Here is a 26,285-nt window from a genome sequence, read left to right as displayed (position 1 = left end):
TTTTAAGTATTCTGGAAACGTTTTTCTAATAAAAAATTTAATAAACATTGGTGACACCCACTAATCGAGTGAATGCGTATCTCGTATTACGATTTCATTTAAAGATAATCGGTTGCATTGATAAACCAATGTGCAACGATAATCAGGCCTTAGAAGTGGTCAATTTTTTTGAAGGAAGTCAACTTTTGATGACATAAATTTCATGCATTCGATCGATATTTGATCGAACAAAGAAAGTACAAAACCAAACAAACTTATTTGTGAGCAGTTTTCAGATTGTTCTTTTATTTAAAGCAATATGTCAGAAACAGCGGGAATTTCGCAAGGATTGGGAAATCCTTACAAAATTGTTGATCATACTCGAGAAAAACGAAAGGGAATCACTGCTTCTTCTTTAAAAGAATTAACCAGTATTGCTAGAAATCGCTTGTCTTTACCTTTGGATGCAGAACTAACAATTGTTCTAGAACAAGATGGTAAGGAAACATCTTTAATGCTAATAGTATTAATTTTTAATACTGTTTTTATGCTAGGTACTGAAGTAGATGATGAAGAATATTTTGCAACATTAGAAAGAAATACTAGTTTAATGGTTCTATATGGAGATCAAAAGTGGGTGGCAGCAGGAAGTAGTAAAGCTGCTTCTCGTTACATTGTTGTTGATGATGTAGATAATATAGAAGGTGGACAAAGAAGAGAGGAAATTAGAAGGCGTCGACCACCAATAGAAGCTTTAATCTCATCATTGCACGGTGACCCATCACATATATCATTGCTTGATGGACATAATTTAGAATTGCTCAGTGATATGGATCCAGATAGTGTGGCTGATATAGTGTCTGGCAATATGTAAGTATATTTAAAAATTAATTCAAGATATTATGAAATGTAATATAATATAATACCATTTAATTTTGTAAATCATTTCAGAATTTTCCTTGAGCAATTAAAAGAAGCTTCAGGCAGATTCTTAGCTGAAAAACGGCAAGCACAAGGATCCCTGGATGTTCTTCAGATGTGTGCAAGTGGTGGAGAAATAGAGCGAGCGTAGGCCATGTGGGGGGTGGGCGCCCTCACATTGGCTAATATGTATCGAGTGCGACGTCGCATATTTTATAAAGGTCGCCAACTACAACAAACTTTGATCCTTTTCTGGAATTGAGCCCATCACATTTATAGCGTGAAAGTTTTCTACGCTATCTATTACCATCATATTGTTCATGAAAACTGAATGTTTACATTGTCAATGAAAATTTGAGATCCTTCTATGCAACATTTTAGAAGATGTAATGGTGAAGAAACATGTATAGGAACTATTGAGTTCCTATTTTCGACGGGTAGTCAAAACTTATTTCTGGGATATTTGCAAGTATTTACTAAATATGTGAACATTTAAATTTATTAGCAAAAATGAAATATATGGAAAGTTGATGCTTGTCCATGCTATAAGTTAATACCGTAATAATGCATAGTTCTATATTTTGTTAATAGTAACTTGTTTTCTTGATTTTTTAATTTTATATAGGTTTATAGTATATATATGCCTTTCTAGTGTTATATATTTTGTAGAATATGACATAAGGAATTGCTTTAATGCAAAATGAGGTCTTAAAATACACATGCATAGTTAAACACATGCAATTTAGCCATTAAATAATCTGAATGTACTACATAAACAAAAGCTATATAGAAATATCATGTCAAAGAAAACATTCCGTCACGATGTTGTCATATCAGTATTAGCAAAAAGACGACATGTTTGGTTTGTGAACTTTTGTATGTAGATATATTATACCAAGTTTAGTTCAACGAAGATTGATGAAATGTTTAAGACTGAATTTATAGAGAAAGAATGCATCCCCATTATAATCATCAATTCATTGTACACTAAATTTAGCGTGGTAATAGGAAAAACCAATATCAGCTCTTTGATACCAAAGTTATGCATTTGATAAGAAAAACTGCAAAAAAAAAAAGAAAATGTGCAGGTGTTTCTGAAAAGATTATGCATATGCATAATGACAAATAAAATTTGTCATTATATCTATAGTTGTTACAAAAATGAAATCAACTTTGTGACGTTCAAAGATATGTTATTCAACATTATATAGTGATATTTATTTTAAATCTTAAGAAAAAAAAGTTTAATGCTTATGTTTATTCTTTGCAGAAACACTATAAACAGAACATCGTGACATTCTTTGATATATACCTTAACATCTGTATACTACAAAATAATGTTTACATTTACTGTCATTTGGATATTTAAAGTGCAACGATCAGCATAGACATATTAATAATTAATAGCATCCAAATGTGTCAGTAATTATAAATTTGTTCTGTAATTTCTAATGGTATTTCTTTATGAGATATTGAACAAAGTAATATTTTACCTAAATTTTAAGACGTATTAGAAAATAGTTGATATATTTAATAGAACTGCCAATTAAAGAAAACAATTGATGCTCAATAATGACCCACTCACCATGTCCTCTAAAAATACTGATTTTTTAATACTAATAATTAACACATTATACTAAGGCAATATTTCTATTATTATTGTTATTATTATTATATTCTCATGTCCATTACATATTTGAATAACAATTATATATAACAAGATATATTTACATAAATTAGGTTTTAATAGAGGATATAAAATTTCCATCTATGAGTTGATGTAATGCATTGGATGTATCCCTCACTCGATTGCCGGCACTACGTAATTGAGACACAGCCTCTTGAAGAATAAGTTCACTCCTTAGCAATTGCTTATTAACAGTTGATAATTCCTGAGTGGCATTACCAATCGTTCCATCAACCATTTGTATAAGGTCTTTATCCAATGTTTCATTGCATTCATCTATTTTATTATGAAATGTCAATTGAAGTATTAAACATTTTTTCTTGAGTAAATTAGATATTGTATATTATTTATATGTATAAAATACTCAGAAATAAATGTTCTAAATAATTAAACTTCTAGCTGAAACAAAGTAAGCTTGAGTCTAATAAAAATTTACATTATTCTGATGATTATGTTATTACAGATTTTTCTGCATTAAAATTATTATATAATATTTTAGTAATAGCAGTGCATATTGTATTACAGCAGTATTAATAAAATGATATTGACAAAAATATGCTCACTTGACTTCTTTTAAATTAATATTTAGACTTACGTAATTTTTTATGAAGCAGACTATTGTATTTTATAGAACATTTTTTTGATTTTGGTATTTTCACTTCTGGCATACATGTCATAGCATCAACTGCTCCACTAATACTACTTATACTTGTTCCATCTAATAGATATTAAATGAGATTAGATTAGAAAAAATGCTACTATAAAACGAGTTTATTGTTTATATTATAAATATCTTATGTATTGTCAAATACAAAATCTTACCATCATCAGATTCTGGAGCTTCGCCAGAAATAATCGTACCACAATAATTAGGAGCTCTTATAAAAGGAAATCCCATACCCTGTATAGAATATCATAATTCATATCTTCCTCTTTTTTATAATACACAATGGATACTTTATATGTGATGATGTATAATGTAAAAATAACATACAGTGACAATGCTTGCAGAGTCATCATCAGATTCTGGTGCTTCACCCGAAACAACAACAGCTTTCAAATCCATATTGTGTATGAAGAAATAAATTCAGTTTTTGAACAAAAATTCTTTGATGCTTTTATATACTATGAAATTTTATGAATAAATAAAGAATCTCAAAATAATTGATTGACACTAAAAAGATTACAAAATGACAAATCAAACATTTTATATTTTGAATTTCAGCTTTTTCTGAATGATTGACAAAATGAGAGAAATTTTATATTTGTGAATAGCACTGATAAAATAACATATAATTATTGTTACAATAATTATTACAATGACAATTACTTTAACCTAAATTTTTACTCACGATTGCAGTACTCGAATAAATTGAATTATTAATTGTATCTATTAATTATTATTCTGTATTATATTACATCTTTGCTATATTGTATGAGAACAATCATCATAGAACCATTAATACTTATTTATTACTTATGTATTTCCCAATGAACTTATAACCACAATCTAATATCATTTCAACATATGTATACGATTATGTTTTGGTATGCCTTTAGTAAGTATTGTAAATTGATACAGTGTAGAATTATAAAATTTATATCTGTCACAAAATTAATAATGTATATTTTTTATAGGATTTTTATTTTTACGTATATATATATATATATATATATACACACACACACATTATAAAGAAATATTATTTACATAAATGATTAACTAAGTATAAAATATTTACATATCCATACATTAACATTAACCGCGTAAGACGTCCAATTCTTCTGGGGTAACATGCATTCTTAATTCTTTTTCTCGTATTACGTCTTGAACTTGCGTAAGAATTTGAGGTGCAACCTCGGCTGCATCAATGTAAATGCTTCTAGCCCAAGGACATAATGCAACACTTTCATGATATACTTCTTCTCCTTTTTTTTCACACAGATTGTATTCCCTAAGAAGAAGCATATATAATCTCCATAATAGGGGGCAATTTTTAATTGTTGGTATCCTGTAAATGTAATATTTGTTTTTAATTTTCTTAAATGCTATATAACAAATTAACATAGATTATTTAGGGACATACCTTGCAAGTGTTTGATGAAAATATAGTAATTTATTAATTGCTGCGTTCATACTAACATAATCTTTAAGCTCTTGTAAAGAATGAATACGTTTCCGACTTGCTAAACACATAGCAAATGCTTTCCATAATTGGAGCTTTGTCACGCGACTGTTGCTTTTCCAAAGAGGCAATTCACTCTGTCAAATAAATATTATAATTAAAATATTTTGTGCCATAATTTAAAAATTATTTTTTATTATTATGTATTTTTTTATTATGTATACCTCAATACATGCAAATACTGAAAGGGCAAAAAAGTTATTTGGATATAATTTTATCATATCATCTACTTCTGACTTTAGGAGATTTTTATGTTGGATCCGTTTATAATGTAACTGCAAAAGCGCTATTTGGCTTTCCCGTAATATTTCCTGAAATATAAAATATGTTAAATATATAATACAATCTGTATTATAAAAAACAAAGAAATGAGGTTTAATACCTGTAAAGAATGGCTGTCTTTGTAATGATTTATACAGCTTCTAAACATGCTAGTTATTCTATTAATATCGGAATCTCGTACATATAGCAGATACGCATAGCAAACAATTGTATCACATTTGATGTTTGGTAAAAAATATATATTTTCTTCATTTTCTGAAGGAACTTCTTGTAAAAAATTTTGTATGCAATTTTCTAAATATTGTTCCACTTGTAGCAACTGGTTTCTATTTGTTTCGGGTATTATTTGTCTCATAATATTTAATATCTGTATTTTATGTGTTTCCTTATATGTTTCTGAATTAAGTAAAGTTTCAATAAATGTCCGATACAAACTTAGAAATGCTGATTTTTCTTCAGGATTATGAATTTCAGAAGGACATGCACTTTGAGATTGAATGGCTGTCTGTAAAACATTTACGCAATTATCAAATTTTCCTATTTCTCTTTCTATCAATGCATATTCCCTATAAAAATGTAAATTATTCCTATTTTCGTCCTTTTTTAAGAATTCCTTTAATATTGTTTTTAATTTTTTTCGTCTGTAAAATACATATAAATACATAAGTCTACGAATTTTTCTACTTATATAAAATAATACGAGATAAATCTTACTTGTTATCATATTTTAATAGATCATCTTTTTGAAGAAAAATGAGCAATCTTTCAAATCTTAACCACCAAACATATATACTTGTACGTTGCAGAGGAGGTAAATTTTCAGCGATTGTAAAAAATATATCGCGTATAAAATCCAAATATGATTCTTGTGCAGGGTGAAACGTAAGGTACTGAGGACCTGATGTTAAACGTCCTTCAAGTATGCCCTTTAATAGTTCCCTTCTTTCATTACAACCAGTCATTTCACCTACCATAGGATAAAAAAATGGAAGCAACACTTCTGAGGTTTCTACACCCCAATCAAGTTCTTCTAATGTTAACATCTGAAAATAAGCAAAGTATATAAGTACTATTGGAACATCAATAAAACAATATATATCAAATATTTTAATGTGGGAAATCAATTACTAATTAGTCCGCGTTATATATATACAGACATACTTTTAACATATAATTGCGAGTAGGTAATAGTGGTACTTTAAGTAAAAGTAATGTGTGAATCGCCATTCGAAAACTCAAATTTCTTGAAAGTATTGGATGAACAAAATCTGCGACATCGTCGGGTAAAACAAATCTTCGAGAATCGCCAACTAAATCTAATTCACTTCTACTGACGCTAATCCAATGGCAATTCTCTCTTAATGATTCTGTTCTTTGCCATAATTGATTGAGTGGTAATCTTGACATCAATATTACTTCCTCCATTCCAACTGTAATTGGATAACGCTAATAAATATGCAGGAAATAAATAATATCTTTTTACTAATTAGTAACTCACTTAATTTCTTCTCATCTATTGTTTTTTTAAAGGATAGGCTGTCTTTATCTAAGCCAAGATTCAGAATAAGATTCAAACGTATTGTTTCCCACATTTGTTCCCAAAGTCCAGTATGTCGTAAAAACGTTAGACACCAGTACAATATTTCTATTCATAATAAGTTAGACATTATCATTTTACTCAATATATTAGAAAAACAAAATAATTTACGACTTTTTACATACGTAATAATCGTTCGTCATATACTCGAGGATTTGTTCTAGCTTTTTGCTTTAAAATACAAAAACATTTTGAATATAAATCTAAAACTTTTGGTACTGTACACATTGCTACTGAAGCTTGTGTAGTCATAATAAATTCTTGCCATAAAATAATATTTCCTGTATCTTTGTTAACTAGAACTTCAAGTTGCTTTGAAAATTCATCAGCAGGCAAAAGTTCTCCCATGAAAGATAACTTTAATTTTAATAAATTTGTACATTCTATGTTTTTTTCCAAAGCCTTTTCAACTATAGACAATTTTTTTAATGTTGTTACTCTATGAACATCCTTTGCAGCTTGATATTGTTGAAAATATCCTAATGTATCCTGCAAATGTGAAATAAAATATTTATGTAAGAAATCTTAATAATTTTTAGTACATACAAATATAATATACCTGAAATTCTATATATTCAATCCATAATTGAATATCATTTGGATCATTTGTCAATTTTTCATTATATTCTTTGGTTTTAGCTTTCTGCAATTCTTCTAACTTAATGCACCATGAAGGAGTAGATTGCTCTTCTTTTGATGAATTAGTAATAGATTCTTTTCTGATAATAGTATCTTTCTTTTTATTTTTTTCCATATAATCAATGTTTTTTACATAATATCTTTCATAACTATCTTTTTTTGATTTTTTATAAGGAAGAAAACCAAGGGAATTTATTTTAATATCATAATACGGTTTGATACTAGAGTAAAATGTATTTATACTATTATTTCCCTTGTCTCTGTACTTATCTTCAAAATACACATTTTCTACATCTTTCTCATATTCATGTTCGCCATATGCATATTTTTTTTTATCCTTTTTCTTTTTCTTTATATGTTTAGATATTCGTCTTTCTCCAGAAATAGGCTTCTGATTCTTTAAAGCAGTAGTATGTATAGTTTCTTGTTTATGTAAATAAGAAGTTTCATTTGTAGCTTCATCGGAAGATTCAGAAGAAAAGTTGACAAGATTGTTAGATGAAATTTGTTCTAAGTAACTGGAATTGTATAACCAACTAGTTGTCTCATTTTCTATAATTAAAAATAATTATCATATTATAATCAATTTTATAATTGACATTGATATATAAAGTATTTAATTAACCTTTTGTAAAATTCTTCGATTCATTGGATATCGAAGATTTATTCGATTCACTTGAATAAGCTGGAAATAAAGACATGTCTCCTGAAATTTATTCCGCTAATAGCTTAGATAACATTTCATTTCTTGATAGGTTACACGTACCGTATAACTGATTATGTAGAAACTAGTCAACATTAAACTGTCAAACTTCGTATGTGTGAAAGATTCTAGAAAATATGTTCAATGGTTATATAAAGTGTACCATGATTGGTTGAAATGAACAAAGGCGGCAAAGTAATTCGAATCATATCGTAGGATTAATATTTGTTATCACGATGATAGATTTCGTCAAATTGAATGCTATTGAAGATGTTTTCTACTGTTCCGAGGATAAATACTTGCATAGCTAGAACATATAACATAGTTCTAATGAAATCACCAAAGAGATAACGTGAATACGTCGCCCATCTTGGAATTTCTGGAATTATATAATTTTTTATTCCTTATGTAGAAAATTAAAATATTTTCTACTAAACATAGAGGTTATAGATCATTGTACTTTTTGAGAAGATATATTACTTAAATGTTTCGTAAAAGTAATACTGTGAAGTCGATCCTCGGTGCTGTGTATTCATCCACTGAAGCATTTGTGTCATCTAATGTTTCACGTAGAGTGAGTATATTTTTATTTGTGAAAGAAACATATTTTTGTTCATGGATAGTACATATATATTTCTGATTATTGCTTTATATTATAAGAAATGAAATGCATCACTATAAAAAATTGCATCACTATATTCCCTATTTTATTATAGGTGCAGCGATTTAGAGAATTGTTAAATAAAACCGATAACAATGATATACTCACAGACTCATTTGGAAGACGTCATACATATTTACGTATCTCTATTACTGAGCGTTGTAATCTTCGATGTGAGTATTTATTAAGTCATATTCACTGCTTTAATTGAAATGTTTTTATGAGATGTTACATCTATTATAGGCTTATATTGTATGCCGGCAGAAGGAGTTAAGTTGACAAAAAATGATGGTATTTTAAAAACAGATGAAATAATTAAAATAGCTGAATTATTTGTAAATGAAGGTGTAAATAAGATACGTTTAACTGGTGGTGAACCAACTGTTAGGAAAGACATTGTGGATATTATTGGTAAATATTCTTATATTCAATATTTATCACATATTGACCTTTTTTATTGAGTAAAAATAATTATTATAGCTGGATTAAAACAATTGTCTAATCTAAAACAAGTTGCAATTACTACTAATGGATTGACATTGACGCGCCAGTTACCATCGCTTCAACGCGCTGGGTTAGATGCAATAAATATTTCATTAGATACTTTAAGAGAAAATCGTTTTGAACAATTTACCCGTAGGAAGGGATGGTCTAGAGTTATGACTGCAATTGATCTTGCTATTCAATTAGGTTATAATCCAGTAAAGGTGAGAAAGAATTAGAGAAAAGTTTGTATCTATTTATTATTAAAGCTATATAAAAATTTATATAAAATAAATCATAGATAAATTGTGTGGTAATGAAAGGTTCTAATGATGATGAAATAATTGATTTTGTTAATCTAACAAAAGATCGTCCGATTAATGTACGTTTTATTGAGTATATGCCTTTCCAAGGTAATGAGTGGAAAGAGAATAAAATGGTTTCTTTCAAGGCCATGAAAGATCTTATTAGAGATACATATCCTGATTTGCAACGTCTTCCAAATGAGTACAATGATACATCTAAAGTGTGTAATTTAAAAGATTATATAAGTTCATTGTTTAATTTATATATCTGTTGGTAGAAGCATAATTTATCTTTTTGTAATAGGCATACTTTGTACCTGGATTTACAGGACAAGTTGGATTTATCACTTCAATGAGTGACCATTTTTGTAACTCGTGTAATCGGTTAAGAATAACAGCAGATGGAAATTTAAAAGTCTGTTTATTTGAGGGAAAAGGGGAAGTATCCCTTCGAGATGCGTTACGTAGCGGAGCGTCTAACGATGTTTTAAAAGAAATGATTAGAGAAGCAGTATGGCGTAAAAAGAAGCAGCATGCAGGTATTAAGTTTCATCTTTAATCCACATGATTGATGTAGGATTAAATGATGAAAGATTATCTTATCATAAAATATTAATCTAGGTGTAAAGCGATAACGTTTATATGTTTTCGACAATGTATGTGTTTCAGGAATGTTGAATCTATCCCGCATGGAAAACAGGCCAATGATTCTGATTGGGGGTTAATCTATTATTACGGGAATTTTAAGTTAATATAAAATAATGTATCGATGCTATTCACAAACGTTATCGCTCAATGTTTTTGCTATTAATAATGCAGTTTCAAAACTACCATATGTTTAATTTTACATTTGTACTTACAGTTACAAAGAAATATGTACACCTGAGAAGATATAAAAATTTGCAAAATATACCGCGACAGTATTTAATGGATTACGTGAGACTACAGTTTAAAAATGGTACAAATGCAAGAGTATTTTCGTCTCTGTCGCATGTGGATCAAAGTGGCAAAGCAAGTATGGTAGACGTTGGTTCGAAAAATGAAACTAAACGCATCGCAATAGCAAGAGGAATTGTACAAGTTAATTCAACAATAAGCAAATTGATAGCTGAAAATAATGTAAAAAAAGGCGATGTATTGTCTGTAGCACAATTAGCGGGTATCATGGCAGCAAAACGTACTTCTGATTTAATACCATTATGTCATCCACTTCCGTTATCTTATGCAAATGTACTTTTGCGTTTAAACGAAGAATTACATTGCATAGAGATTACAGCAGAAGTTAGGTGTACTGGTAAAACTGGTGTAGAGATGGAAGCTTTAACAGCTGTGAGTATTGCGGCTTTAACAATTTATGATATGTGCAAATATGCGGCTTCTCCGAAATCGATGAAAATATCCGATATCGAATTGGTTTCAAAGACTGGTGGTACAAAAGATGATTTCTTTAGGAATTAGATTTCTATAGTGTATCTTGAATATACATAATACATATATATAAAATTTTATTCTGCTCAGTAGTATGTTATCACTGAATTATTGGATATTTTTATACATTTATATTCAATTAGTAAAGGGGTGTCGTTATAATATGTAAATTTTATCGTGTTTTCTATTATAAAAAGTTTATTCTAGTATGTAAGTATATACGTACCTGTTAATGTAAAAAATAAGAAAATTCAGACTATATTTTATTACCTAATATGTATGTAATATTTGTGTTGACTGAATATCATATGGTATTCCTTTTTCTTTATTGGAAGAATTTAGAATGTATCTTTATAGATGTATGTATATAATTATCTTTCATGTTGACACATGCACATTGAACGATCGGTGGCTGTATTTCTGTTAAACAATTGTTAAATCATTGAAGTGCGATATATTATTTTTAATCCTATAAAATAATTTTGATTCAATATTATATTCCTTATTCTCCTGAATTTTTAAGGATTTTCTAGGATATGCGATTTTTAAACGTATTTAATTTTGGTAAAAGCTAAACTCTTCTCATAATTAAAGGATAAATAGACGTTTTAGATAGAGATTATAAGAATGGATCGAGTTGTTGGCGCAATCGCAAATATCGGGAGCATCGCGAGGCGCCACTGCACCCTGATTTTAGCTTTTCGTTTCCTCGAGCAGGAGCAGCTTTCAGTATTTGGAACGCTATCGAAGCGCGCTGTTCTTGAAGCTGTTCCGTTGTAGAATCTCCGATGATCGAGCGTCGAAAAGTAGCCAAGCTAACAAGTTTTCTTTACGTTTTTCATTTTGCATTAAATAAAGACAAGGATATTAAACGTCGCGCCTTTTTCTATGAATAAACCCACTGTTATCATCGAGATAAGAAGTTTATTCTAAACTTATTTAACATTATCTTCTCATTGAATACCTGCAGCTCTTTTTCTTCTTTTCTTCTTTGATCGAGATCTTTGTTACCTTAACTACTTAGATCATAAAATCATTAAAGAAACATATAAGATTATAGTCATCGTTATCTTGTGATGGAATTGAAGCATTTATGAATTATGTGGGTGAAAATTTAGTTCATTTATTACTTGCAAGAAGTAAAAGCGTCGGTTACATGACTACCTCGAAGGAATTCTTCAGGAGATGGAGGACGAAGAATTGTAATGATCGAGTGATGACCGACAGATCATCGATGGTTCTTGGAGACTCGTTAAAACTTTAGGGAAACAGAAAGAGCGACGGATGAAGATGAAAGAGTCTCGTACGTAAAAAAATGGCACCGTTCCATGGCATGGCCCTTATATTGCTTGGAATCGGATACCTGTTACACGCAGAACCGCCTTCCGGTCACCGGAACCTAGGTACAATTAGTCTCAGTGTACAATTTAAAAAAACACAAATCTTCGTTGATTGCTGATTGCTGCGAATCAATAGTAATAAATAATATGATCGATGATAGATTTGATAAATTAAAGAATTATATATCGTTATGATCATTAATATTTTCATTCAATTTTTACTATCTCTTTTTCATTAGAATCATACGTAATTATGTGCGTTACAATCAACCAGGCAACAAAGGATACTTTATTGATAAAAAATCAACGAAAAGATGTTTCTTTGATTATTCGGTATTTAAAAATTTTTTTTTATGAAAAGAATTGCCTGTGAGATTTATTAAACAAATACGTACCAGTATGTAAAAATTGGCTAGCGTCAGACGCTTTAATCTTTGGGTCGTTTCATTTAAAAAGCTGGATATAGAAGTTCGTAAACGAAAGGGCAAGGCTTTCCGATGGTTCAAGCGTGATACCTGAATTTTAGCGGTGCAACGATTCGATGGGGAAAAGCCCGATAAAGGGGAACGCTCGCAACGAGGAACGAAGAGGACGTATTTTTATAAAGACTCATCCCAAAAAGTGACCACCGTTGTTGGACAAACTGTTGTGCTGTTGTGTCGTGTTAAGAACTTGGGGAACAGAACCGTGAGTTTCACGTTTCTTTGAATAGTAGTGTCACATTGCACGCTTCGCAATTACGTTAGAAACTTTAGAAATAATAGCGAATCAAATTCGAAGAAAACAACGTTACTTCGCGAATAAACGTTTAGTTAGATTTTCACGAGATTACGTTGCTCTTTTACACACCGTAAAATATACTATATAAAAAGAAAGAAAGTAAAAAAATTCTTTCTTTCATATGTTTCAAAGAAAATCAATCAAAATTAATCGAATATTTGAAAGAAACTAAAATAGAATTAATTATAATTTTCATTTCGACTCGTAATAATTAGTAGATTATTGCAAGAACAATGTTACTGCTACTTTGCGAATTAGGATCACGTGCTATTTGGAATTACGCCGAGATAGTCGAAACTATATTTCCGTACATACTCGGAACGTAGGATGTACTAGAAATTTAGGATACGATGCTCTGGTAAATATTTAAGTTACAAGAGCCGTTTAAGATCGTATACCGTAGAAATTCCAGTAATCGTAAATCGCGAGGAACAACTGCCAGAGCAATATGAAATTCTCGATTGAAATCTTTTAAATGGATCAAGATGAAAAGAGAGAATATGTAAATGTTTAACCGGTTAATTAATGGAAGAAGGTATCGTAGTTCTGGTACGTTAACTGGAATGTAAAGTGACGCTTTCGCGCAACGTGTTCTTAAATTTACGAATGCTTTCCTAATTTCCTTGGTTAATGGATAAACGATTAGCGCGTTGCGGTATAAATGCTTTTCTCTTCAAGCTTCTTTTTGCGTTACAACCATTTACCTACTTCTTATCGCGAAAAATTCTTTCTTTTTCCAAGCGATCTTAACTCGTTTATATTGCCTTTGAATGCAGTCAGTTAGCTTTCCAATAACGAATTTGTCAGATCGTATTGAAACGTGAGGAAAACAGGAAGCGTAACTCGACAGCGTGGAACGTGACGACGTGCATATTTCACGGGAGTAGAGGCATGTAAAAGGGATTCAATATCACGGCTAGTTAACGGCCAGCAAAATATTCCATATCTCATTCGGTATTTGTCCCAGGTGTCATGGATTCGAAAAAGGGACTTACACATCTTAACATCCATGTCAGTGACTTATACGAGCGACGCAAGATTTACGATAGTCGGCAATCCGGAGCGCGACGACTGGAATCTGCGAATAGATTACGTGCAACCACGGGATGCCGGCATTTACGAGTGTCAAGTTAATACAGAACCCAAGATATATAGAGCGGTTACTTTGAAAGTTTTGGGTGAGTTTCTGTCGCTTCTTCGGAGCCCCTTACTCAATATCCATGTTAGACGCTTAGGTTCATTTTCCGTGGAAAATGTTCTATTTGGGACGAGCTGTTCGTCCGTTCGTTCGTTCGCTCGTTTGGCGAGCAGAAAATTTAACGCTCACCCACGGTTTCGTTGAGCGAAACTTTTCAAGGGATCAGAGACACGGAAGCCGCCTACTTTGCGTAATCTTGTACAGCTTGAATCGCATTTTCACGAGGCCGTGTTCTAATTAACGTTTAAATCTTTTTCTCCGGTAACAAATATTGCCTTCCTTAAAGCGTTCAGTGTCGTCGCGCGAGCACGGCTATCCAACCTTTTGCTTCGACTTCTAGTTATCCTACTTATCGACTAAAATAACGGCACAGCTATGAATAAATTTTACTTACTCGCGAGTATCTTTTATTCATTGATTCTTTATTCATGTACGTTATCCGGCCCGGACTTTCAGTTAAGTCTTGTCGTGAATTTCTAAAGCAGGATCTCCGCTCCGGATCTATACACAAACTCACCGACCAGCGAACCCCTTAATTTGTCATGCGTCAAACAGTTGGTCGACTCGTATTTTCCGCTCCTCTTCATCGTCTTGATATATTAGATGTTCAGGCAAAGATCACGGGGCCCGAAGAGATTTACGTGAAGAGGGGCAGCACGATCAGCTTGACCTGCATCGTGGACGTGCAAGATATTCCTCCGAGTAATGTGACTTGGTACCATGCCGGTGCGGTGATCGATTTCGATGGTCCAAGGTGCGTCCCATCTTAATATCAACTTTCGTTTATTCTTCTTTGGTGTTTGTCGAGCGCGATTAAAGAGAGAAAAAAAGGAAAGAAATAAATTGTGAAAAAAATAAAGGCGGCTATAATTGCACGACCGTCTCGATTACGTGGCGAATCGAGTCGGTAGCTGCGAAAGCAAACATCGGTCAAAACACGAGACAGCATCGATATTAGATCGGTTATCGGAATTCGTGTGTAATAACGTCTTTACCTTTGGCAGGGGTGGCGTTTCCCTGGAAACGGAGAAAGGTAAGAACGGGACCACTAGCAAGCTGCTAATAACGCGTGCTCAGCTCGATGACAGCGGGAATTACACGTGCGTCTCGAGCAAAGTTGCTCCGGCAAATGTGATGGTTCACGTGTTGAACGGTGAGGATAAAATATATAAAATACGCTCGATTAAATCTCGAAGGGGAGGCCTCTCCTCGAAATAAACAAAAATACCTGCTTCGTTCCATCAAGCCCTCGAGATTCCGTTGAGGTATCAAAGCATTGTCGACGTACTTTAAGAACATTTCACGAAAGGCCCTTATCGAAAGGTTTACCGGAGGAAATTTCACCGGAGTACTTTCGATCTCTTCGTTGCATGCAAAAGTTCGCGAATGAACGAATAGTTAGGCGGTAAACGAAAGCAAGAATGCGAATATGAACAAGGATAAACGTGGATAAAGGAAAGGAAAGTGGAAAAGGAAAGAACGCTCGTGTTAAGGAGAAATTTATGAATTCTACGTTTTTAAGGACGTGTAATTCCTTGAACAACGTTGGATGGCGATTGTTGTAACTCACGTAACTCGTTACAGTTTTCTCGTTAGCCGGTAATGAACAAATCGGAAACGCAGGGGAATCGCGCGGGACGAAAAAATAATCGCGAATTGAAATTAAACTAGCAGCTACTCTCGTTATGTAAATTTCATTTGCTGGTGGAATTTTCGAAATTTCCACGAAATTTTCTCTCCTTCCTCCCGGTGTCCTAGTTCTACGCGATGGATCGCTGCGACAGATCAAACTCGGTGAACGGACTTTCTTTCTAGGTGAACATCCTGCGGCGATGCAGCACGGCGGTACCGGGAACATCAACAGGAGAGTGATTTTATTCAGCCTGGTCCTACTGGTGGACACGATATTTCGGTGAGCGAGCTCTTCTCCGTCTGCCGCTCTTTTGTCTGTCAAGACGTCGCGTCCCATCGACCATATCCCCGACTTTCGTTGGACGACACACATCGAGAGAAGAGGTCCCGGGTCCTGTGATTTACGAGCTTCGACGTTTATCGCGCGAACTGAATTTTCTATGAATCGAGAACCCACCGAACCTCGACTCCGAAATATTATATCATCGAGAGATGACTCGTTACGTTGCGCGTCGTGCTGCGAATTTCCTAACTCGTTCGCTGCGCTCCAACACCTTATCGATGTGCACCGAACTCTGTCCTCACGCCTGACTGTAACATTCCTGTAGAATAATAAATACTTCGCGATTCGTATGATTACGAGTTAAAAAAGAAAAAAGAGAAACAGGACAAACGAACGATTTGTTAATAGACACAATATATCTGTTAATCAACACTGGCTCGTTTCAATTATTCTAGCGATCTGTCGGCGAGTTAAATTGAACGTGCGTCGCCTACCGATCGCTCTTATTTTTCATCCTCCACGAACGAATGGAAAGAGAATGGCAACGACAGGATGGTTTTTGAAGTTTTAAGTTAATTTCCGTGTAACGTTAACGCATCGACGTGGTCCGGTCGATTAACCGGCTTATCGGTATTAAATCCGGTCCACGTTTTCCGATAATGGAAGGGACAGTTCTGAAGTCCAGCTATGCGTACTGTGCCCGTGCACACGTCCCTCGGGGAGACTGCGAACGCTCACCGGTCTCATTTTATGCAAATCACACAGAAGCATCCGTTAGGTAGCTGCCGCGAAATGGAGACGAGAACACATTGCCAATGTAAATTCATGGGAAGCCGATGCTCTTGTCTCTTCGCCTGCGATGCGTGCTCCTCTCTGACCACGATCACCGGAATTTCCGAGTAGAAATTGCCGTTACCACGGATACCGGAAACGTCGTCCGTCTCCTTTTAACCTTACGCCTCCAACTCCAACATCTTGTATAAGATTAACGACTCGTTGATTGTCGCTTCGTACGGATTCCTTTCGACGCTAGCCGAGTTTCTCCACGCTCCAACAGGTAAGATCCTTCGATCGAAACGTTTCTTTTCTTTCTTCGTAATATGATAAATCACGAGAGGAAGATACGATAAGTATATATTCGTTGACTTTCTCATCTTAATTTTATTTCGCGATTAATCAAGAGAATTTTCATTTGACGCGATTGGGGGCGATGATGAGCCGATGGGTTAAAAAATGAAAGTCTTTTAAAAATAGCTATTAAGTCGAGGAAGTTTCGACGATCAAAGGTGTAGTCGCTATATTAGAAATATTTGAGAATTTTCAAGACAATTCGAAATGTCCAAAGTCGCAGTTCGATTTGTTCGTAATTTTACAATCAAGAAAAGTCTGATCGAGAATAGAAATAGGTAATATTCGAATAATTTCCAGCGTAAGTATCATTTCTTTCTTTTACTTAGCGTGATGGATTGCGCGGAGGATGCAGGAACCAACGAAGAGCGCTTCGTTTAACCATTTGGTGCAGATTCCACTTGCGATTATTAAGACAAATAACTTCGCTCCGTAATCCCTTTCGCCTTTTATCTTATTTACAGAAGCATTTAAATTCGCGTATAACGGTCTCTTCGCCTGGGCTGAAAATCTCACGCGAATGTGCTCGATGTATAAAGTGACGGAAAATGCTTTTTTACATTCCTTTCTCTTCAAGCGTTGTAAAAAAGTCAAAACTGAATCAGGCCGAACAAAGGAGATTAACGAATAGTACGTTTCTATTTAACGCTAGAACTACCAGAATGGCCGGATAAGCAATTTTTTATTATTATTATTTATTACTCCATCTATACGATGTAGTGTGTGGATTTAACAATTGCACTGGAGCGGACAGTTTAAATCCTAAACCTTGAAGCAAATTGTAAGTAAGTATTGCCCTATCTCACTGTCAAGCTAAACCGATTTAAAATCTTTCCTAGCAATTTTATCGGCTCATAGCGGATCGGCTCGAGGTTGCGAATTATTTTCGATAGAGTATACGGAAAAAGTTCTATTCAAAGTAATCGATCGATAATTGGTGATGGCAATTTTATGAATTTATAATGGTGCATTGTTGGGGTTTTTCGGTGGTTTTCAACAAAAGATATCAAGATTCATAAATTGTCATTTACATCATTTATCATTTCATACATTTTTCATTTTAATTTCTTTGATATCGAACGAGTTTTATATTTTAATCGTCAATAAGTTTAGCGATAATCGGCCGCCGTTTAAATTATGCACGAACGAAACGGCAACTCGAAGCGATCGATGGTCGTTTGACTATCAGCTACGTGGAACAATGCTGCGCGTGCAATTTTGTGATAGCACTCTTTCGCTTTGCACGCGGACAAATGTTCGAAGCTCGACTTTCCTTCGATCGATCATAAATTCTCGCGAAACGATTCGTTTAGCATTTACTTTAAACTACAAACGTGAACACGTTCGAGACTAAATCTAGGAAACGTTTGTCAAACGAACGATATTTTTATCCGCGCGTTCCTCGAATTCCACGTTTAACGAGAATTCGAATGTCGTTTGTTATGGAAAAGTTAAGTCCCGTGCAGATTTAGAGCGGCACCTGTAAGGTCGGTAGACGACTGGAGTTTTAGTAAATTTGTTATACGAGAAGGTAGTTGTACAAGTCTACGGGCAACTTTCTTCCTACGGTATCTAACGACTTGCCAGCTCCAAGTTAATGAGCTCGAACAAGGCGACCGTAATTTTCAGAGCACTCTGTGCCACTTTGTTCTGGCTCGTCGGCAGCATTACGAATTACCAATCGATGAAAGTATCTTAGCAATTAACACTCTGTGAGATTCAACGGGCCAGACAGAGCCTGGAAACTTGCACGTTTACAGTTAGCAAGTTCCTTAGAAAATCGATAAGAACAGGTCGCACGGCCGTTGTTCGTCCGTTTTCTTATTCTTAGATTCTTTTCCCATTGTAGAGAATCCTATAGTTTTCATTGCGAATAGGATCAGCAATGGGTGTCACGTAATCGGCGAGAATGCAAGTTGAATTATACGAGGAATGCACTGTACACGCAAATATCGACGGTTTTATCGAGAGAAGACTCGCGCGTGTCTCGAACTCTTATAACCCACGGCCCATCTCCCTTATTCTCGAGAACTCGCAATAAAGCCGGCTGGCATAAATCAACTATGAATTTTATCGATGAAAAATCGAAGTTCACGGCTCCTTCTACCATTTATTCGCGTACCGCGTTGCATTCGAATCGACAGGTTTGCCTTTAAGAAAGATAAGGCGCCTGCCGATGCTCCTGCATTCTCGGCTTTCTTTCCTATCGTTTATCTTCCGAATATTCAATACTTTTACGATTAATAGCGATGCATCTACCATACCTGTAACGACCTCTCGATTTTTTCGACATAAAACTCTACCACTGAGAAGATTCTTCGAGTTACAACGCTCCGTCGCTAATTGGCTTAATTTCGGCTTTCTTGTCCGGAGATTCGTGCGTTTTGTATCAAAAAATTACGTTTGTTACACGTCATAGTAACTTTTGCTACGTCAGAAGGCTTCTCGCCAGCCGATTTTCCGACGCTTTCGTTGTTGTTAATTTCCGAACACGTTGATATTGTTCTAGCATCAATAAGCGGACAGGCTGAAGTTGAGAGAAACTGGATACTCCTGGGGTTAAGATCGCGAGCAACGATCGTGATAATGCACCCGTATATTACACGAACGGGTAAGAGAATCGAACGGACGAAGAAGAGATAGATACGATTTTCTCTTTCTACTGTGATTCGTCTTCTCGATAATACCCCTCTAAAGAGCACAGGACGAAGAAAATTGAAATAAAATATAAGTAGACGCGAATTTGCCCGAGACTTTCTTTCAAGATTTTCTTCCTTACTAAGCTTCTTATATTCGATATAAATTAAGAGTCGCAGTGCGTTGTTTGCTTTGTGCGAGACTCCTGGCTACAATACGAACGCTCTGTATCTTCATCTTATTGTTTCAGTCTCTCGACCGAGCGAGATCGAGCTACGTTGAAACGTGAATTGCACTGAGTCGTGGGAAATTGAATTTAGACTTTGTATCGAGTCCAGCTATAGGAAATTGTATTTGCGGCAGAATATCCGCGATATAGCGAGGCCCTAAATTAAAGCATCGAGTAGCTGCACCGATTGATGTCATGTCATCCAGGGTTGTACAAAGACTCGTGCTTCATCTAACAGCACTCAATTAAAATCTCGTATCGTTAGTTACGTTTTCGAATTTCTATCAATTCGTTCGTGGAAACGTTGAAAACCACGAACTTCGTCGATATTTATTATTACGATCCATCTTTTAATTTATTACCTGCGAAATTTGTATCTTTTATTTTCCGGATTCTATTCGTTGATCGAAATAAAGCCCGTGAAACGCTGGTAACTTTTTTTTAAACGCGCCCTATTATTTGCGCGTTTGTTTCCTTCGATGTAAGCCTGTACCGCGATATAGATTCAACTTCATTCCCGCGAACGTTCCTTTGTTTGATCCGCGTCCAGACCAATTTTGAACGTCGTCCTTTTTAATTATATTTTCGGATTATGAATCAGCAACATAGCAAAAATGCCGAAGTTCATGGGTCGAGGTTTCGGCCCTCAAATCCGAATCTACCAAAAATCGACAAACTGAGACAAGTACAGTTCAACGAGGTAAAGTAATAGGTCGATTAATGTTAAGAATCGGTAGGTTAATGCTAAATCGTATAAAAATATCGATGCAGATGCAAGACAAGAAGAGGTTGTCGATGAGGTTCTCCGCTTTGCTGAATTCGACAAGTCGCGTGTTCTATCCTAAACGCGGAGATCGATTGAAGGTACGCAAAAGTAATATATGGAAAACGTGTGGACAGACGTAGTGGTTTAGAAACGAACGATCACGGTCTAATTAACACGATTTGGCGGTATACGATCGATCGAACAATGCAGGTTCCCAGGTATCAAAACACTTATCGGCTCAGCTCATTTAACCCTTTCGATGTCGAAGTGGTCGATAAACTGGTGATGGAGACGATGGAGAGTAAATTATCGCCGGTGACGGCATATCATCCAAATCACATGGCGAAATTGTGCTTGGAGATTGGATCGGATTTGCAAAACGCACTTTGCAAAAAGGATTACGATAGGTAATAATGCTCGACACGTTTACGTTGCTCGCAATAAACGCGGAACGTTCGCGATGCCAACAAATTTCAAACGGGCTTACCTCGAGGTTCGCTCGTAAATTCTTTCGTAACAGCTGCTGTCGCTAAAAATCGTTTCTCTTGTTTTTAATTCGAGATTCGACGCTCGAGAACCGCACAGACAGTAGAATAACCCGGGGTTGAAAGTAACGATCTCACTTTAGCATACTGGATTTTGTAGAAGCTGTTACAGTTCGAAAACGAATCTTCATACCAGGAGTTTAAACGTTTATCTGATATTATTGGAAATACTATCGTAATCGTTTGTTTACGCCTTGACCTCCTAGTGAAACTACAATCGTATTTCGAAATATTTCATTTCTTGACTTCGCCTCTTGTTATCTTCGACCCTGGTATATCCTACAGTCGTATCTTTAATGAGAACGCAAAGTTCTAACTTTTAGAAAGCATCATCATCTATCCTATGTATTATTTATTTGTATCGTAACATTTATTCTTCTTGTTAAAAGGTATAAATTAGTGACGCAGGTGACTATAGTCCAACGTCTCGATCAAAGCGTACACACGGCGTTTCAGAGCCTCTGGGACGTGGAGCGAGACAATTACTCTTATTATGTTTTCGAAAACAACCACATTTACGCATGGTGTTGCGTGTTCGGCCTGTATTACGAATGAAATTCATCGTCCCGGTTAAATCTCGTTCTGTTACGCGCGGACGCGCGCTCGCGATATTCCCGATATTCGTTGCAATTCCAAACTAATGCTCGCTGCTTCCTTTTTTTTTTTTTTTTTTTTTTTTTTTGTAACCCGCGTGCTCGCTAGATATCGGTGCAATATCGTTGCATAATGAACGGGGATGTATATCGCGACGTTTACGAGGATTCACGCAGCGCGGGCGCGCACTGTTAAATTTATCGGATTTTTCGCGATCGCGCGTCTGACCGGATGAATCCTTTTTTTATTGGTGAAATAAAAAATTATCGCAAAGCAATTGGCGAGAATGGACGTCGTGAAATAATTTCGGAAACTGTGTCCGATCGGAGAATACAGAGAGTTAACCTGACCCTCCGTAAACCGGCAAGGGTTGGGTTAAATTGTTCGTAAAGGATGGTTGCAAAAAGGTTTCGATCGATTATGAAGTAACCATACAGTATTAATATTTATTAGTTTCGCAACTCCGCCCCTTCCTCCTCCCTGCCCTTCCACCGACCCTGTTCGCTTTTTCAAGGTGATTTATCGAAGAACTTTCGGCCGGCTCGTCTACTCTCCGTCGGAATAATAGCCAGCGATTTAAAGTTTCGGAAACATGTCCGACATTTTTATAGATATTCACGGACTTATTGGAACATTGCGGCCAACCGATCCCAGTTCGTTCGATGTTCTACAAGGAAACAAGAAATGACGAATTTGGTTGAACCACTTCCTCCTTGAAAATTCGTAACGTGGATTTGCGTTCAGTTTCGTACCGGAAGCCAATCGTTGTGCGAATATTCGTTTACCTGGAAGCGATAATTAATAGTCGAGCAATTTTTAGAGTCGATTAGAATTAGGGAAAATACGTTTGAATGCATTTGCCTCAGCCTAAGTGTGAACGAAACATCCAAGTAATATTTTCCGTGTCAAGGTTTCATGATGTTTGAGTCGAATGGTGGCCTCTTTCGTACCGCAATGGACGAGGAAACGCGATGATCCGAATGTATTCACAGAGTTTCGTTGCAGGTCGTTAAAAGCGATCGTGCATCTATATAGTCTTACCTATGCCGGCAATTTCCGAGCCCGTAGATTTTTCGATAATATGGTTACAAGAAATATAAGCGCCACCTTAATGACCCCGTTGGAAATTACGGGCGAATGTGTGGCGCGTCGCTTGTTAAATTAATGGTGCAATTTCACCATCGTGTTCCCTGACACGACGCGTGCTTGTCGCGGTGCGAAAACTATGGAAAATCGAAGGAAATGTTAGCAACTTGGTGAACGATCCTTTGTTATGTTAAATTGCACGTATTTCTTCGATTTTCATTGTTAATTAGGCGAATCACCATCTTAAAATTTCTAATTCTGTAGATACGAGATACGAAATTTCATTAAAAGTATACCTAAATTACGCGAAACTCGTTGAAAATTGGTGCGGGTACCTGCGCGATATTAATTTCCATTCAAAATTTAATTTCGTTGCATCCCGAGCTTAATTTTTGTATAAAAAAGAAATATTCTGTTTTGCTGGTTCCGTACTTACGTAAAAATTAACTGCTTTCATGCTATTTTTTTTCTTTCCCAGTGAATACGATAGTTTTACAAAGAAAAAAAAAAAAAATGTAGAACTTACGATGATCGCTATAATTTGTCGAATCGTTTTGCTCGACGCGTTGTTCTTTCGTCGCAGCTACGACTTCTACGGTTGCATCTAGATAGATTTAAATTACTTCTGCTTTCGAAGTTATTTCGAGATGGAAAAGAAAACGATTTATTCGCGGCACATTTCGTTTCATTTACGTCGAACTTGGCGTCTATTTCGTTCCGCCAGCGAAAACTCGAGGCTGTACTACTCGCTAGACGCGTTGCGACAAAGTCGCGAGTGTAACCGCAATAAAAAATGTAAAACCAGGCTGCTGAGCGAGGCGCGTGTATCGACACGTAGAGGATCACTGGTTGGACAGGAATTTACATTCGTCGAGGAAGCGAGAAAGCGTGAATTCGATCGAAAAGGAGGCGAACGCTCGCGCCGGTGTCGAAGCAAGGGGGAATTCCACTCTGGCTTTTCGACAAGAAAACTTGATCGACGTCAGGCAGCGGGACAATCTATCACCCGGCTAGTTCTGTTACTGGCTTCGACGTAAAATCAATGCCGATTCTCATTTCCATGTAAATTATCTCCGACATAGGTCGCTAGCTAGTCGAAAGCGGCAAAACCGACAGCCGCTGCGTGCGCTCGGCTCTCGCATGTATTTTTCCGCGGCGCGGAAAACTTTTGTTCCGTGTAATCAGATCGGCCATGTCAAAGCTTAACGAAAACGTAATTAAACTTTCCTGGATAAAAAAAAGTTGCTCGGGCCGGGTCTCTCTGTTTACCTTTCCTGGCCGACCTTCTGCTTTAACCACGCGAATCTTTTAATTGTCACGTCATCGGGACAAGATGCAACATAAAAAAATTGTCACTCGCTAACGGAGCTGAATTGGTAGTAAACGGTTGTCGACCAACGTGGAAGTATTTACGTTCTACGTTTAAGCATCAGATTATCCCAAGACCATTTTTCCGGAAATTTAATTATGTGCATTATCTTAGTGCCTTTTATTTTTTTATGGTACATGTGCTCTTACAACGTGAACACAAAAATAAAAAGTTAGGAATTAAACGAATAACGATTAATCAGATAAACTAATCAGTGTTACAATTATAAATTGAAGTGTTTTAAGACACGGTGTTAAAGGCGAAGATCGAAGTTGATTAAATTATTGAGAAAAGGATAGAAGAGTATAAGAATCTCAGGTTAAACAAGCATTATTTAATCGCTGCTGTAACTCTGATAGGTAAGCAGGAAAAAAGTAAATACTATTCTTAATGCTCCTTTTTTCTTCCCTTCAATCTCTTCGTTTTGCCGTGCTTTCAGTTCTACTTCCCTTTCCTTTCCTTTCTCTTACTTCTTCTTTCTTTCGCTTATGTTTCTTCATTCCCTCTTTCTCTCCTTTTCTTCTCTTCTCCTCCATCCTTTTCTTCTTTATCCTCTTGCCTTTATTCGTTTCGCTTCTTTTCTTCCAATTCATCGATGCCCAATCAATATCGATACGTAATGCTGAATCTACGCTGCTGTTTGCCGATAGTGTCGACACTTTTGCAAATAGCAAGTAGCGCGCGGCAAATTTGTCAGTGAACAGAGAACACTATTCGCTAGGGAAACGATACATGAAAGGCTCTACTCACAACGAGTGTATGTGTATTTTGCCCGCGAGTATTTGCGGCTCCGCGCATGAACAATTTGCGTATAGTCCAGGTCAGCGGGGACCTAACATTAGGCTATGGTTACAGAGGCTGCGTGTTCCGACAAATGAAACATTTGAAAACTCGATTTTGGTTATCGAGTACACGGGGCCAGCGAAGAATTCGGAGATCAGAATTCAGAATTGAATCGCAAGCGAATCACCGTTGCGTTCGGCTACAACTTTCCAATATAGTTACCATCGATTCAAAATTCTGTTACGTGTTCTAATCCAATTTTATAGGAGACTGACAGCAGTCGATAGCAAGGAAGTGACAATTTGATCGAAGCTCAGCGACTGAATTACTTTCTGATAAAAACGGTCGCTCGCGATCGGGCTTAAATTATATTTGAATTTGTAAAGTTCGTTCTAAGCAACATCGTTATTGCGACAAACGTACGATAATGTAAACCAAGTTGAATTAAAAGAAGGGAATAACGAAACAGAAGCAGAATGCTAACAGACCGAGTATCGAGAGCGGATACAAGTGTAGTTATTTTCTATGAAACTCAAATTCTTACGATCATTCGTTGAATAACCATCGACAGAAATTTCAAATACGAATCATCGATTAACTCCCCTCTTTTATCTTTTTTATGGAGTTGTTGAAACAGCGAGGAATGCGTACAAGTGGCAAAAGTGGAAACGCTTCTTTCAACGTTTGAATAATATTTGTATAATGTCTGCGATTTAACACAGTTTTTACAGATGTCTTAATATTTGGTTGCATACGTATTTGATGCTCTATTTGTATTTAAACATAACTTTGAAACTGCAGTATATTTTTCAGACAGACCGTGCACCCATGTACCTTCCCTTTAAAAAATATCGCTTCTTTATTTTATCATCGCTTACGTCATTTACTATTTCGACTCTAAATTACTTTCAAATTTTTAACGATAATATCAATCTTTCAAAGACCGCAATATGCGTAAGCACAACGAACTTACGTCTTCTATGGAGCAGCCGGAACAGGAAAGCCGCTCGAAGACGAATAGTTTTCGTCGGTGTAAATGGGAAC

General features: G+C 35.4%; 6 protein-coding genes across 10 annotated transcripts; 4 read left to right on the top strand and 2 right to left on the bottom strand.

Moving 5' to 3' along the window:
* Positions 1-67: 67 nt before the first annotated feature.
* Positions 68-2,979, top strand: LOC126918455 (DNA fragmentation factor subunit alpha-like). Its single transcript, XM_050726362.1, has 3 exons — positions 68-476; positions 534-849; positions 931-2,979. The coding sequence occupies exons 1-3, from the start codon at positions 299-301 to the stop codon at positions 1,049-1,051; spliced, it is 615 nt and encodes a 204-aa protein (XP_050582319.1). The 5' UTR covers positions 68-298; the 3' UTR covers positions 1,052-2,979.
* On the bottom strand, positions 2,548-4,104 carry LOC126918456 (uncharacterized). Of its 2 annotated transcripts, XM_050726363.1 has the most exons (5): positions 3,940-4,104; positions 3,582-3,761; positions 3,410-3,488; positions 3,183-3,305; positions 2,548-2,863 (listed from the first exon to the last, which is right to left on the bottom strand). In XM_050726363.1, exons 2-5 carry the CDS (start codon positions 3,651-3,653, stop codon positions 2,637-2,639), a joined length of 501 nt encoding a protein of 166 aa, XP_050582320.1. In that variant the 5' UTR covers positions 3,654-3,761; positions 3,940-4,104; the 3' UTR covers positions 2,548-2,636. The 2 variants fall into 2 exon arrangements, with proteins under 2 accessions (XP_050582320.1, XP_050582321.1); XM_050726364.1 differs by lacking the exon at positions 3,582-3,761 and having other exon boundaries at positions 3,940-4,103.
* On the bottom strand, positions 4,041-8,052 carry LOC126918449 (nuclear exosome regulator NRDE2). 2 transcript variants are annotated; one of them, XM_050726353.1, is made up of 11 exons: positions 7,917-8,052; positions 7,212-7,843; positions 6,778-7,141; positions 6,554-6,700; positions 6,217-6,485; positions 5,770-6,098; positions 5,156-5,696; positions 4,938-5,084; positions 4,675-4,850; positions 4,340-4,599; positions 4,041-4,191 (listed from the first exon to the last, which is right to left on the bottom strand). In XM_050726353.1, the coding sequence occupies exons 1-10, from the start codon at positions 7,990-7,992 to the stop codon at positions 4,347-4,349; spliced, it is 2,934 nt and encodes a 977-aa protein (XP_050582310.1). In that variant the 5' UTR covers positions 7,993-8,052; the 3' UTR covers positions 4,041-4,191; positions 4,340-4,346. The 2 variants fall into 2 exon arrangements, with proteins under 2 accessions (XP_050582310.1, XP_050582309.1); XM_050726352.1 differs by lacking the exon at positions 4,041-4,191 and having other exon boundaries at positions 4,212-4,599.
* A 366-nt stretch (positions 8,053-8,418) lies between these two features.
* LOC126918452 (molybdenum cofactor biosynthesis protein 1) lies at positions 8,419-11,362 on the top strand. 3 transcript variants are annotated; one of them, XM_050726358.1, is made up of 8 exons: positions 8,419-8,568; positions 8,711-8,828; positions 8,899-9,066; positions 9,136-9,362; positions 9,440-9,664; positions 9,748-9,982; positions 10,113-10,190; positions 10,306-10,468. In XM_050726358.1, exons 1-7 carry the CDS (start codon positions 8,479-8,481, stop codon positions 10,166-10,168), a joined length of 1,119 nt encoding a protein of 372 aa, XP_050582315.1. In that variant the 5' UTR covers positions 8,419-8,478; the 3' UTR covers positions 10,169-10,190; positions 10,306-10,468. The 3 variants fall into 3 exon arrangements, with proteins under 3 accessions (XP_050582315.1, XP_050582316.1, XP_050582313.1); XM_050726359.1 differs by having other exon boundaries at positions 10,113-10,206; XM_050726356.1 differs by lacking the exon at positions 10,113-10,190 and having other exon boundaries at positions 10,306-11,362.
* An 82-nt stretch (positions 11,363-11,444) lies between these two features.
* On the top strand, positions 11,445-16,536 carry LOC126918454 (immunoglobulin superfamily DCC subclass member 4-like). The gene is made up of 6 exons (XM_050726361.1): positions 11,445-12,274; positions 12,738-12,898; positions 13,959-14,169; positions 14,793-14,943; positions 15,194-15,342; positions 16,005-16,536. The coding sequence occupies exons 1-6, from the start codon at positions 12,187-12,189 to the stop codon at positions 16,103-16,105; spliced, it is 861 nt and encodes a 286-aa protein (XP_050582318.1). The 5' UTR covers positions 11,445-12,186; the 3' UTR covers positions 16,106-16,536.
* Positions 16,537-20,815: 4,279 nt separating this feature from the next.
* LOC126919035 (dynein light chain Tctex-type 5-like) lies at positions 20,816-23,971 on the top strand. Its single transcript, XM_050727710.1, has 2 exons — positions 20,816-21,271; positions 21,799-23,971. Exons 1-2 carry the CDS (start codon positions 21,069-21,071, stop codon positions 21,962-21,964), a joined length of 369 nt encoding a protein of 122 aa, XP_050583667.1. The 5' UTR covers positions 20,816-21,068; the 3' UTR covers positions 21,965-23,971.
* The last annotated feature ends 2,314 nt before the right edge of the window (positions 23,972-26,285 follow it).

This window comes from Bombus affinis, chromosome 7 (genome assembly GCF_024516045.1).
Source record: "Bombus affinis isolate iyBomAffi1 chromosome 7, iyBomAffi1.2, whole genome shotgun sequence".
In the NCBI taxonomy this organism is placed as follows: Eukaryota; Metazoa; Arthropoda; class Insecta; order Hymenoptera; family Apidae; genus Bombus; species Bombus affinis.
Note: the sequence above shows the minus strand (reverse complement) of the source record. Positions and strands in the feature narration are given on the sequence as shown.

What these genes read in the sequence shown, in the direction of transcription:
- LOC126918456 (XM_050726363.1), bottom strand. Translation starts at nt 3,653, where the DNA reads ATGGATTTGAAAGCTGTTGTTGTTTCGGGTGAAGCACCAGAATCTGAT. An exon ending in ACTCTGCAAGCATTGTCACT is followed by an intron (nt 3,489 to 3,581) that starts GTATGTTATTTT and finishes TATTCTATACAG; the next exon opens with GGTATGGGATTTCCTTTTAT. An exon ending in AGCTCCAGAATCTGATGATG is followed by an intron (nt 3,306 to 3,409) that starts GTAAGATTTTGT and finishes AATATCTATTAG; the next exon opens with ATGGAACAAGTATAAGTAGT.
- LOC126918449 (XM_050726353.1), bottom strand. Translation starts at nt 7,992, where the DNA reads ATGTCTTTATTTCCAGCTTATTCAAGTGAATCGAATAAATCTTCGATA. An exon ending in TTGAATATATAGAATTTCAG is followed by an intron (nt 7,142 to 7,211) that starts GTATATTATATT and finishes TCACATTTGCAG; the next exon opens with GATACATTAGGATATTTTCA. An exon ending in CTCGCAATTATATGTTAAAA is followed by an intron (nt 6,099 to 6,216) that starts GTATGTCTGTAT and finishes GCTTATTTTCAG; the next exon opens with ATGTTAACATTAGAAGAACT.
- LOC126918454 (XM_050726361.1), top strand. Translation starts at nt 12,187, where the DNA reads ATGGCACCGTTCCATGGCATGGCCCTTATATTGCTTGGAATCGGATAC. An exon ending in AGAACTTGGGGAACAGAACC is followed by an intron (nt 12,899 to 13,958) that starts GTGAGTTTCACG and finishes TATTTGTCCCAG; the next exon opens with GTGTCATGGATTCGAAAAAG. An exon ending in ATCGATTTCGATGGTCCAAG is followed by an intron (nt 14,944 to 15,193) that starts GTGCGTCCCATC and finishes TACCTTTGGCAG; the next exon opens with GGGTGGCGTTTCCCTGGAAA.
- LOC126918452 (XM_050726356.1), top strand. Translation starts at nt 8,479, where the DNA reads ATGTTTCGTAAAAGTAATACTGTGAAGTCGATCCTCGGTGCTGTGTAT. An exon ending in AGACATTGTGGATATTATTG is followed by an intron (nt 9,067 to 9,135) that starts GTAAATATTCTT and finishes TAATTATTATAG; the next exon opens with CTGGATTAAAACAATTGTCT. An exon ending in TAAAAAGAAGCAGCATGCAG is followed by an intron (nt 9,983 to 10,305) that starts GTATTAAGTTTC and finishes TTGTACTTACAG; the next exon opens with TTACAAAGAAATATGTACAC.
- LOC126918455 (XM_050726362.1), top strand. Translation starts at nt 299, where the DNA reads ATGTCAGAAACAGCGGGAATTTCGCAAGGATTGGGAAATCCTTACAAA. An exon ending in AATTGTTCTAGAACAAGATG is followed by an intron (nt 477 to 533) that starts GTAAGGAAACAT and finishes TTTTTATGCTAG; the next exon opens with GTACTGAAGTAGATGATGAA. An exon ending in GATATAGTGTCTGGCAATAT is followed by an intron (nt 850 to 930) that starts GTAAGTATATTT and finishes AAATCATTTCAG; the next exon opens with AATTTTCCTTGAGCAATTAA.
- LOC126919035 (XM_050727710.1), top strand. Translation starts at nt 21,069, where the DNA reads ATGCAGGTTCCCAGGTATCAAAACACTTATCGGCTCAGCTCATTTAAC. An exon ending in TGCAAAAAGGATTACGATAG is followed by an intron (nt 21,272 to 21,798) that starts GTAATAATGCTC and finishes TCTTGTTAAAAG; the next exon opens with GTATAAATTAGTGACGCAGG.